Raw genomic sequence first — 12,105 nt, forward strand, 5'->3', positions numbered from 1 at the left:
GAACACATCTGTCACATGGGGTTATTACTGTTCTCTGACTGGATGAGTGAAACTCTTGCCATCACATGTCTGGTGCAAATATATTAATGTTTATGAGTTCAAAATGCACTTTCTGTGAATATTCTAACACTCACTGAAAATATATTGTATCTGCAAATATTTCTGCCCAAAGATTAATTCTCTAGAATATTGAAAGGTGGCCAAATTCCCAAACCCTTACTCATGTTGAATTGTACTTTACTAAATGAGTGGTCCCATTAACTTCAAAGGGACTGCTTGTGGAGTAAAATACAATTATTAAAAGGTGACAGAGACTGGCCCATAAAGTAAACACCAAAAGTGAGTCTAACACAGCCAAATCAAATTTAGGCTCCATGGCTGAAAATTCTATTACACGTGGTAAAATTTACACACGATGTATAGATCCATGTTATATCAGTGGGACTAACTCAGAATATTTAAAGTTAAGGACATGTAATAGTCTTTGTAGGATCTGGGCTTAATTTTTTATTCAGGAATAAACTGACATTCCAAATCTACTCCCAACACTCCAGTGTATGCCACTGGTTTATATCAGAGATGAAGTAAAGAAATCTCTGAGGGATAAAGGCATTGTTTTGCGATTTCAGTCATCTGCAGAGAGGGTGTCTCAAAGAAGTAGAAAGAATAAAACATAAAATAAATAACAACACAGATCCTTATGACTTAGACTAGGCCAGCACTTAACACTAGCTGTATCATGTGAAGACAAAGTAACCCCATAGCCAAAAAAGAACTGTTGGACAAAGATGTAAATATTAGTAGAAAGACAAGCTCCAAATATGCGCTCCACTTTTTTTTTTTTTGTTATAGTGTAGACTCCATTTTATCATAGTTACAGCTACTTTGCTTTTTTTCCCCCTATCTCAACGGAATATCGACACCTAGTTAGACATTTTCATGGGAACGTGTAGATTTTAATGAAATTCCAGCAGAATGGAATCCAGGCAGGGTTCCACTGGAAATCGGCCTCATCTACTGCCAGCTCACCCATGAAGCTCCTTGGCTGGCTGCCCAGGAACCCAGTCTGCAAGGCTTGTGGCTCTTCAGCAGCCCAGGCTTCCGCTTCTTGTGGCCTGCCTGGCAGGCTAATAGGAAGCCAGGAGCCTGAAGCCTTACGAGCCCTGGCCCCAGAGCACCCAGGCTTCCTGTTCCTTGGCGACCTGGGTTTCCAGGCTCCCCATCCTTCAGCAGCTCAAAAGCCTGGGAATGCTGGTTTCCAGGTTCCCCAAGCTATCTGGCTCCCAGGCAGAAAGTTGCCTGGTTCCTCACCTGGTGAGCTGCTGGGGTTTTTGGCAGCTTAGGGAGTCTCAGAAACGGTTTGAAATTCCGATCCTTCAGGAAAGTTCATTTTTCTTTCCACTTTGGATTTTTTTTCCTTTTAAATTTCCAATTTCCCATAGAATGGGGAATTACAGTTTCTGGCCAGCTCTAATTATAACTGTACTTATCGCCAAACTACCGATTAGTATTTATCAATTTCCATGTATAACTATGCCCCCTTCTTCATCTATGGATGATGAGGATCATGAAACAATACTGAAAGCAGTTCCATTCTCATGTGTCTTTCCTCTTTTAAATAGGTGTTTTGATTTAATATTATAGAACGGACCTTGACATTTCAAGGCAATACCAATGATCATTAGGGTAGAATAAAGCAATTCAGCCCCCCTTTATTCTTTGAAGGAACCTACAGCAAGACAAGAAAGACAAGAGGGCAATCATGACCAATCAACTGCCCTAACTTTAAGCTCTTGCATCTGCCAGGAGGAAATTCCCTAGCAGTCCATGCCTTTACCTCTCAGTGATATTTTTAGCCGTCTGCAAGAAGCGTGCATGATCATTCTCCTTCAGAGACTGTTCGGCCTGAGAGATGAGAGATGTAGAGCGTTCAATGCACTGTTTGCAGTTTGCAATCTGCTGAGCCAGTTTTCTCAGTCTCACCACCTTGAACAAAAACATAAGAAAAGAGTCAGATCCACGTGCTCACAAATCACATTAGCGTTTACACTTTGTGCTCATGGCCATAGTGCAAATGGGGTGTTAACATCAGTGGCTTACCTGACAGGAAAGAGCCTCTTTTCAACCCGCTTTACTCATAGGCCACATTAGCCAAGTAAAAGCTATGTGCTATTTTACAAGAGGACAGATTTGTTCTTTCTACATCAACTTTTTCCACACTGGAAACAACAGAGGGGAGCCAAAACAAGCACAGCTAGCCTATTTTCCTTCAGCAAGATGTCATTTCCTGGCACTTTCTGCTTACATGATAACTAAAAAGTATTTTGATAACCATTTCCCTGAAGTGATGAGAAATGCGTTAAGAGCAGTTTACAAGGCTCATTACTTTTCTTTAGTCCCGAATTGGTTTACACAAAAATGACACGAAAACAAAATTTGATGAAGGGGCTTGGTTCATGTTCACTAACAATAAATAAATGTTCATCCTTTCTATTTTATTTTATGTTTGTTCAGATCCTAACCTGTCTTATGGAATGAATTTGGCTACTCAGAAGCACAGCTATAAATGGAGAATTGATTGTGCTTCTGCTATACGTAGCAAGGAAATAGCCAGTCAGGAAATCCACATGAGATATGACTTTGTCCTGGAAAGTACCATTAGCTGGAAGGCTAGGGAGGGGAACAATCAATCTGCCTTTTAGAGACAATGTTGGCTCCTGAAGCCTCTTAGTTCCTGAATGCTCTGGGAATCCTTCCTATTTCTATAAAATCATTATCATCACCACCACATAGTTCCAAGAGGAGGGGAAAAAAAGGAAGGAAATCTAATAACTTTGGACCTCAGAAGGACATTAAGCCCCAGCTATGTATAAAATCAGGAAATTAATGATTAAGTGGATTAGCAGAAAGATCAGAATTGTATACTCAATTTAACACAAACTCTAAGAGTCTCATTAATTAAATAATAAACACTGCAGTTGCTCGCTCTGCTGCCAGATAATTGACTGCAATGGGAGTTATGCATGCTGAGTGAAGGTGAGGGTACATATTAATTTGCTTTAGGACAATAGAGTCCACAAGCAAAAGTAAAATATTCCTTTCAGGAAACTTTAAAAAAACAAAGGTCAATGTTGAAGAAGGCTGAAAATCTTTAACATTGATATTTTCCCACAAAATACAAGCAATGAATGGAGAAAAATTGCTACAGAAACGTACAAATGGTGATGACGTTAATGTTCTGGCTGGTTCCTAATGTGATCTACTGCTACAGCGTATTTATTGTGGTTGGCTGCTACTATTGTTGAGTATTTGAATGAAACAAACATTTGTCACCTGCTCTTCAAAGAAAAAAGATCATAATATACTTTCAGCATAATTCATTATTGATATAATTTACCAAACAGCATCTCCCTGCCCTAAGGATTAGATTGCACAACCAATACTCACATTGGTGAGCACTTACTCACAAGAGTAGTCCCACTGAAACCAGTAGGTAACTTATGTGAGGAAAGGGGTCACAATCCAGCCCTCACTTAACTGATCGTTTCTCATGAACACACTGTACGGGGGTAGGTAGATAGCTAGGAAAGGAGCCATTTGTTTAGATACTGTACGTATGCTGGGGATTGTTCTGTGCAGCACAAGATATGCTCTATATGTGCATTCATGAAGAGACAGCATTTCGGCATATATTGCCCTAGGCAGTGACACATTCACTGCCTAAACATGCAAATCTTGTTCAACTCTTTACCGTGGTATTCATTAACAATCCAAGTAATTAACTGAACAAATGTCACACAATGTGCTTTAGGCACCAGAGGACACTTTCCTGGTTGGCAGGCCAAACGTCTGAATTAGCATTTTTCAGCTTCTTTATATAAACAATAGATGATAAATCTGGAAAGGAAGAACCTCCCTTCCCCTATTGCAGGAATGTCCTCTATGCTTAACACATCTTACCTGTTTGATATTTAAATGCCTTGTTCAGTTAAGTACACTTCACGTGATTACACAAGTATACAACAGTGCATTAAGGGCTGAGCTGTTGCCCACAGCCACAGTCCCATGTCAGAGCCTTCATCCTAATAACAACAGCTGGAGCTCCAGTCTGGAGGCCACAGCTCTGTAGCCAAAGTCATAGGCCAAAGGGGAGTTTGGCAGGTACTGTGCCTTCTAGAACTCCTTTGTGGGACAGCCGACATGCCTTCTTTAAAGAAGGTGCGACATGCACTCTGTTCTGTGGCTTCGCCGGTCAGTGCGTAGGAGGGGGGACAGGACATGGCTCCACCCCGGCCTTGACCCATTAGCTAGGCACATATAGGTGGTAGCTCTATCTCTGGGCTCCTTAGGTAGATCTAAACTAGAATATTTTGTACTTGTTTTCCAGCCGCTCTGAGCAGGGTTTCATGACATGTTGATAAAAATGCCTGACCCCTGTCTATACCAGTGCTTACCCTGTTGATAGTACTGGTATAGCTGCTGCACCATTGTTGGAAAACAGGTGGAAACTTTTTCAGTGTTGTGCAAAGACTCCCTGGCCTCTGGAGGTTTTCTTGTGGCCTCACATTCCCATACAGGGGGCTGGGCACAAACAGGTCTTTAATATTTGTTTAAAAATATTTCTTAAAAACAAATCATTAGCAGCAACCTTGTCAGTAATGAAGAGCCTCATCAAAACAATCCAGAGTGTGCAAGTGATGCAGATTTTAGGAAGGAACCAGATATTTTTCAAGTGTTTATGGGGTTATTAGAAGCCTGATTTTTTTTAACAGAAAAAAGAATGGGGCACAGTCTGATCCTAGTTACACTGGAGAAAATCCAAAGTAACTAATGAACTCTACAAGTTTTCATTGGCGTAACTGAGATCAGAATCTGGTGAAGGATCTTTTAAAGATGAAATCTATATGCATAATGGGCAGCTCCCAATGAACAGGAAGTTTGCCATGAACTTTGAGGGCAGTAGGGTTGGTCTCAATGTATACAGAAATACAGCCAAGAAGATTATGCAGAAGGCTGGCTTACTACATCTTGAAGGGAGATGTATTTTGTTAACATCATGAAGTTCAAGATCTGTCAAATAAGGAATGGGAACTGTGGTCTTCAAACATGTTTAAATCAGCCCTCGCCGACAGCCTTTTTAATTTCAAGTTAATTGGAATATCTTGACAGCTAAGTGAACCATTTAACCTCCCCTTGACTTTATTCCTTGTCTGAGCTTTTCCCACACAAGAAGAGTTTATGTTTCACTCTTCCAGCTACTTTAGCAGGTAAAGAATAAACACCATGCTCCAAAAGAAACAAGAATAATGATCTAAAACTAAGATGTTCCTTAATTTATCAGGTAGCTAAATCAATTTAAAACTTGAATGCATATCTGATATTTGCCTCATTCATTAGGTTGACACTAACAACCACTGTCCTGCAGTTATTAGGAAAGCAATGGCATTGAATTTACATTCCCAATATTTTTAGATAGTAAAAATCTCATACCACTTTCTGTAAAATACAAGTTAAAGTTCCCCGTTACAGTCTTTAAAAAAGTGTTATCTTGAAAGTAATTGCTCTTGTCTGTCGAGTTATTTTGTATAAATGTTTTTAATAAACAATTTATATCTGTATGGAATAAAATATTAATGCAGATGACTGGAGAGCAAGTCCTGTGATACAGTAAATTCTTGCTATGGGCAAATGCCTTCAGATTTCTGATAAAGTAAAAGTTTTTTTAGTCCCTCTTTTTATAAATATCTTTTGATAAGTGAAATCACATCCCTGTGGGAAAATATTACATAAATTATTTGATTTTTAAAAATCATATTACATCACAAAAAAAGAACCTTAATCTAACCTTATGCGATTTTGGTGTTTAACACTCAATAAGTTTTAAGCAATGACTGAATGTTTACCCAATGCAGACAGCAGACAGCATCTCAGTTCATCTAAAAGTTACAGATGGCAAGGAGTATCCAAGGACTCTTGTAAGTGTGTATTCCTAGCACATTAAGTCAAGAAATCACAGAGGTTACAGAGCATGAAGAAACACTGCTGACCCATTTGAACTATCGGGAGAAGAGCACTTACCTTCCCTTCCTTTATTTTGGTTCCAATAATTTGTCGTCTCTGTTGGATTATTTCAATGAGCAGGTCACATTCCTCTGTCAGCTTGGTTTCTTGTCGCGATGCATTCACCTGAAGAGCAAGTCACTTTGGTTAGAAAAGGTCTGGTCTTTTTCATTCTATTTTTAATTTAAAATGATCATTTCTAAAAAATTTTTTGTATTTTTCTTTTTGTTTTACAAATTGTCTTCTGTTTATTTTCCCTCTTCTGACTCTTGTGAAATAATGAAAATTCAAAAGTCCAGACAGAGCATTTTCATAATGTATCACTGTACAGACAAACTCATCAGTATTTCTAACCAAAGTCAAATATGGCCTGTCAGGTGCTGTGTAACCTCAACTCTACTTGACATCAGTGAGTGTTGAGAGCCCTTACTATCCCTCACTGGGTGCTTAGCACCTCTCAGAATCGAGGCCTAAGTAGGGTTCAAATAAAGAACACATATGTAGCTTATTACCACAGCTTATACACAACAGCCCATGGAAAAGGTTAATTGTTTAATATATTAGGTGTATTTGAGATTCTTGCCATTCTTCTTCAGTAACAAAATAGTGTTAAAATAATTGTGATTAGAGAGAGAGAGAGAGAGAGAGAGAGGTCTCTCGGCTGGTCAATTTTTTTTCTCAAAACTGTTTTTTAATGGAAAAGTGGGTGGAGGCAGGGCAGAGGGAGACACAAAAATGTCCATGCAAAATGTTTGCTTTCTGTGCAAAATTTCACTTTGTATACCCCCCCACCCCAAACGCCCCAACAAACAGATTTTTTTAAAAAAATTATTTCAATCAAAAAGCTTTGGGGTTTTCAGTTTAAAGTCAAAATGTTCCAGGGGGTTGGGTGGGTGGGAAGAATACGACTTTTCAAGCAGCTCTTTTTTATATATTCTACATTCGAGAAACTAAATGTATAACAATGGTTGTTTCAGAGTATATCACTAGTTGACAGAAGGAATATACAGTGTAGACATTGTTTAAAATTCAAGCATTATAAAAAACTTCTAGAACACAATGCTTAAGGAAATGGAGGGTAGGCTATTGTATCTCATCTTTACATTATAGTATTTATACAGTGCAACAAGAATGATATTTACAGACAAGTAAACGGACAGCTCCTTGACCAGAGATTACAAAAAGGACCCTAATCCAGCAAAACATGTATTGACCTTTAAGCACATTAATAGTCCCCTGTACTTAAATTTAAGCACATGCTTACACACGTTATTGGATCAGGGCCAATTTTACAAAGTGCCCTCTTATCTGAACAGCCTTTATGCCCCTCAGCCTACTAACTGTAGGGTACAAAACCCTGATTTTATTTCCATAACAAACAAGATTTAGCCACATATACCATAGGCTCAAGCATTAATAGAGGTAGCAGTTTTATAATACTTAAATGTATTTTCAATATTGAAATGCTGTTTGGTTCAATAACCCTGGAGGAGGGGCCTGTGTGGTGCTGGAGACGTCTGCCCTGACATAGGTGAAGAGGAAGCGTGGGCCTATTTTCAATGGTGTGTGCATTAGAGATGTTAGTAACAATCTATTTTACTTGCTGTCAGAAATGAGGGCCTGCAGCTCTGCCTGCCCAGTTGTCAGGCTGTCAGTCAATGCAATTGGGGCGCAGCAGAGCCACGATTGCCTCTGGCAGTCAGGTGGCTTGCCCTTAAGGCCAGCAGCTGCAGAGGTTTTGTGACTATTCAATACCCCTGTCTGCAGCTTCTCTGCCGCCTTCTCGCCTCACTCGCAAGTCCTGTTCCTGCCCTGCTCCAAACCTAGACCCTGCCCTGCACCTGGCCTTATTCCAGTCCAGTTCCAGCCTTGCTGCTACCTTGGAACCAGCCCTGCTTTCCCTGACTCTTGGTAATCCATTTCTCACCCTTGGCTCTGATTCCTGGCTCTGACTCAGTCTTTACCCTTGGCTCTGGCATTTGGATTCTGACTACAGTTCTGACCCTTGGCCTTGGTTCCTGGTTCTGACTTTGTCTTGACTCTTGGATTTGGCATTTAGACTCTGAATTTGGTTTTGACTTTGACTCTGACTACTAGGCATGACCACCTACAACCTAGTCTTCTGACACATGCTCCCACTGGTCACTTTTGTCATCCTGCACCTCTGCAGAACTGCTTTTAACCAATTGTACTATTTTCTAACCACAGCCCTGCCCTTCTTCTGAGTTCTGGTTGACTACATGGATTGAAATTCCTTTTGACAAAGCAAGGAATCCCAAACTGGTATAAATTAAGGTAAAATTCAGGCTAGGTATAAATGGGTGCAACTCTTTTTATGTCAGTGCTCACTTATGTCATGGTTGACTGGTGCTTAGATTAATTACTTTATCACTTAAACAGGATTTCTGACTAGCTTCCACTCAATGTGTAATTTCTATCACCATTTATATCAATGATTAAATTAGCCTATAGGACCAAATTCATCTATAGTGTAAATCTCCAGACATCAGGGGAGTCACACTAGGGCTAAATATAGACAACAATGTTTTATTTAGTGCCAAGTTTATTTAAGAAAGGGGAAAAAATTAAGATGCACCCACCAAAATTATATGAATAAAATGGTTCCAAAACTTTCCCTTTTTGATCTCTTACTCAATGAAGACAGATTTCTCTTTTCTTTGAAACTAGAAAAATAAAGTATTTTTAAATTCTTTTGAACACATATCCAATTTTTATTAAAGTGGAAAATGTATTTCAAAATTTTTGGACAGCGTGTCCAAAACTACTATTAAAAAGCTAGTTCGTTTTCTAGGTTTTTCTGACCCCTCTCTGAAATATTGATACATTATCTTATTATAGTTGCAGGCTACATAGGCCCTTTTCAGGACTTAATTAAGCACATGCCTAACTGACTTTAAGTACCAGTGAAGCCAATGGGACTACTCATGAACTTAAAAAGTTATGTCTGAGCCTAGATTCCCTGCTGAATTGGGGCCTTAACTGTTACTTTCAACCTAATATTTTATAGCTTTAAAATACCGTTTTACAACATTGCTATTTTATAGTATGAAATTTACTTAAAACAGACTGGTATGGCTTTGTGCTTTGGCTACATGATATTGTTCTCTGCTGCCATGAAAGAGACAAGGTCTGACTCTAGTCCTGTTGTTATGATAATGAAATAATCATTTTTATTTCTGCACTGCTTAAGGACTCTAAACAGGCTCTATACAAACCGATAACTGGAAGACAGTTCTCCCAATCTAAGATGTAGAAAATGTGCGACAGGTAAAATAAACTAAACAAACGGGGATTGGGATGAAGGATAGGACGGAAGGACAAGGTAACAGTAGTGGCCTGTGTTTCCATCAATGAGTGGTCACAGTAGCCAGAAGTCTCTTTCTTGCTCTGTGATCTGGTAGGGGTTGGAAAGGCTTTGGGATTTGGGGGAGGGATAGCTCAGTGGTTTGAGCATTGGCCTGCTAAACCCAGGGTTGTGAGCTCAATCCTTGAGGGGGCTATTTAGGGATCTGGGGCAAAAATTGGGGATTGGTCCTTGTCAGGGTTCCCTCCCCACTCTGAACTCTAGGGTACAGATGTGGTGACCCCCATGAAAAACCCCCTAAGCTATTTTTACCAGCTTAGTAAAAACTTTTCCAAGACACACATTTTGCTTTGTCTTTGAACAGTATGCTGCCACCACCAAGTGATTTAGATAAAGAACAGGGAAAGGACCACTTGGAGTTCCTATTTCCTCAAAATATCCCCCCCAAATCCTTACACACCCTTTCTCGGGAAGGCTTGAGAATAAACAAGATGAGCAGAAACCAGCCTTCGATTTTTAAGACCCAAAAAACCCAATCAGATTCTTAAAAAACAGAACTTTATTAGAAAGAAAAAAGGTAAAAGAAGCACCTCTTTGAAATTAGAATGGAAGATAATCTCTCAGGCAGGCAGATTCAAACCATAGAGAATCCCTCTAGGCAAAACCTTAAGTTACAAAAAGACACAAAAACAGGAATACACATTTCCTCCAGCACAGCGAATTTCACAAGCCAAAACAAAGAAAACCTAATGCATTTCCTAGCTAGATTACTTACTAACTTTACAGGAGTTGGAGGGCTTGCATCCTTGATCTGTTCTCGGCAAAGGTATCACACAGACAGACAAAAGCCTTTTCCCCCACTCCAGATTTGAAAGTATCTTGTCCCCTCAGTGGTCATTTTGGGTCAGGTGCCAGCCAGGTTACCTGAGCTTCTTAACCCTTTACACGTAAAAGGACTTTGCCTCTGGCCAGGAGGGATTTTATAGCACTGTATACAGAAAGGTGGTTACCCTTCCCTTTATATTTATGACAGTCCTGCTTTGAGCAGGGGGTTGGACTAGATGACCTCCTGAGGTCCCTTCCAACCCTGATATTCTATGATTCTATGGAAGCAAGTTGCAACACACCCAGGCCCCTCAGGGAACTGGGTTGTCCTATGTTGGCTCAACACAGTGATCCATCTTACTGACTAATGGGCTCTTCAGGGAGCACCTCAAATATTTTCCAAACAGAAAGATGACTGCTAGGCTGATCTTCAAGAGTGAGAGTGGGCAAGTAGAGAAAAATGGGTGCTCCTCAGTGCGCTGACAGGGAGTTGTAGCTGCAAACATCCTTAACCCAATGGGAGAAATTAGGCCAGCTGGTTTTAGTTCAACTAAAACTGAGGACTGTCTTGCAAAGAGTTCTGCTCTCTGAGAGGCTGCCCCTCGACTTGCATATTCAGAGACTTGAGTCAAATTGTGATTTAGGTCATAAGCAAAATGGTTGTGGTGGTTTCAAAGTCCTTAGCAGATGTTTGGTAAATCACAAAATTACAACACAATGGACAACTCAATTACAGTCAATCTTCTGCTGCTAGCTCAACCTTAATTTGGCAAAGAGTTAAATCACAGGGCTAACCTCACACCTACTACCACTTGTGTAATTCACATCTCTGAGCCAAAAGTGTTCTGTAGTCTCCTAGCAAGATTCACCTCATGGGAGTACAGCTCTCCCTCTGGGGTTCATCAGAGGTTGGCAGTTTAATTTGTGGTTGAGTCTGCATAGGAGCCCTCCTGGCAGAATCTTACCAAGGGACGGGATGAAACAAGTACTCTAGCCAGCGGCTACTCTGATGAGAAAAGCCTACTTATTAAGTCCAGGCTGGCCAAGGGTAAATTGATCAGAAAACAGTGTAAGTGGTAAAGTAGTGTATCTTGCACCCATTTGACTTTATTAGGATGTGCAAAATAATAGGAAGGGGCCTGAAACAGGAAAGGTTTGTAAAATATGGTAGTCCCATCTCACACTCACTGAATGCCAGTTCAGTGGCAGTTACACTAATTTTCCCACTTACATCAGGAGGGTAACTTCACCATCACTGTGCATTTTGGCCCACAGAGCTGGAGTTTGCAGGAGATTTCCAGAGGTACAAATGGGAGCCAAAAGTTCCTGTTGCCTTTCAGTGGGAGTTAGGTGCCTAAATGTTCCTGTGCCTTTGAAAACGTCCCCCTTTTTCATCATGTGGATCTGTAACCATCCTTCAGGGATTTTGAGTCCACAAACTGATGAAAGAATTACACTCCTTTCATTAAATACAGTAAAAATCAAACTGTCAATTATAATATTGATAATCTTCATTCACATGAAGCCATCCCTCTATACATTAAAATATTCTTTGTTTTATTTAACTGTTTCAAGAATACCATGGGCTAAAATTAGGTTTTCAGTTACCCACAGGTAAATCAGAGTAGCTCCACTGCACTCCACAGAGATATCATATGGGGATAACAGAGAGCTGAACTGGGTCTCAATTTAGAGAGAACACAAATGAATAGAAGACATTTCTCGTATGAAAAGTAGGTCCGCAGCTCTTAAGGCATGTGTCATGGCTTCTTGGATGCCTTTTGCCATTTATCTGAATATTTTCTCTCAGAAGGGAGGATTTGTTGTTGATTATTATTTATTACTGTATTACTGTAGTGCCTAGGAGATGTTGTCATGGACTTGGACCCCACTGT

At 40.0% G+C, this 12,105-nt stretch overlaps 1 protein-coding gene across 2 annotated transcripts in view; it reads right to left on the reverse strand.

Annotated features, from left to right (window-relative positions):
• MID1 (midline 1) overlaps positions 1-12,105 on the reverse strand; it is a 116,811-nt gene that overhangs the window by 23,359 nt on the left and 81,347 nt on the right. For both annotated transcript variants that reach the window (XM_077807167.1, XM_077807166.1), the window contains exons 3-4: positions 6,079-6,186; positions 1,838-1,986 (exon numbers count right to left, since the gene is read on the reverse strand). In XM_077807167.1, coding sequence (XP_077663293.1) covers positions 1,838-1,986; positions 6,079-6,186 — 257 coding nt within the window. The remainder of the gene's footprint in view (positions 1-1,837; positions 1,987-6,078; positions 6,187-12,105) is intronic.

This window comes from Eretmochelys imbricata, chromosome 1 (genome assembly GCF_965152235.1).
Source record: "Eretmochelys imbricata isolate rEreImb1 chromosome 1, rEreImb1.hap1, whole genome shotgun sequence".
Lineage (NCBI taxonomy): Eukaryota > Metazoa > Chordata > Testudines > Cheloniidae > Eretmochelys > Eretmochelys imbricata.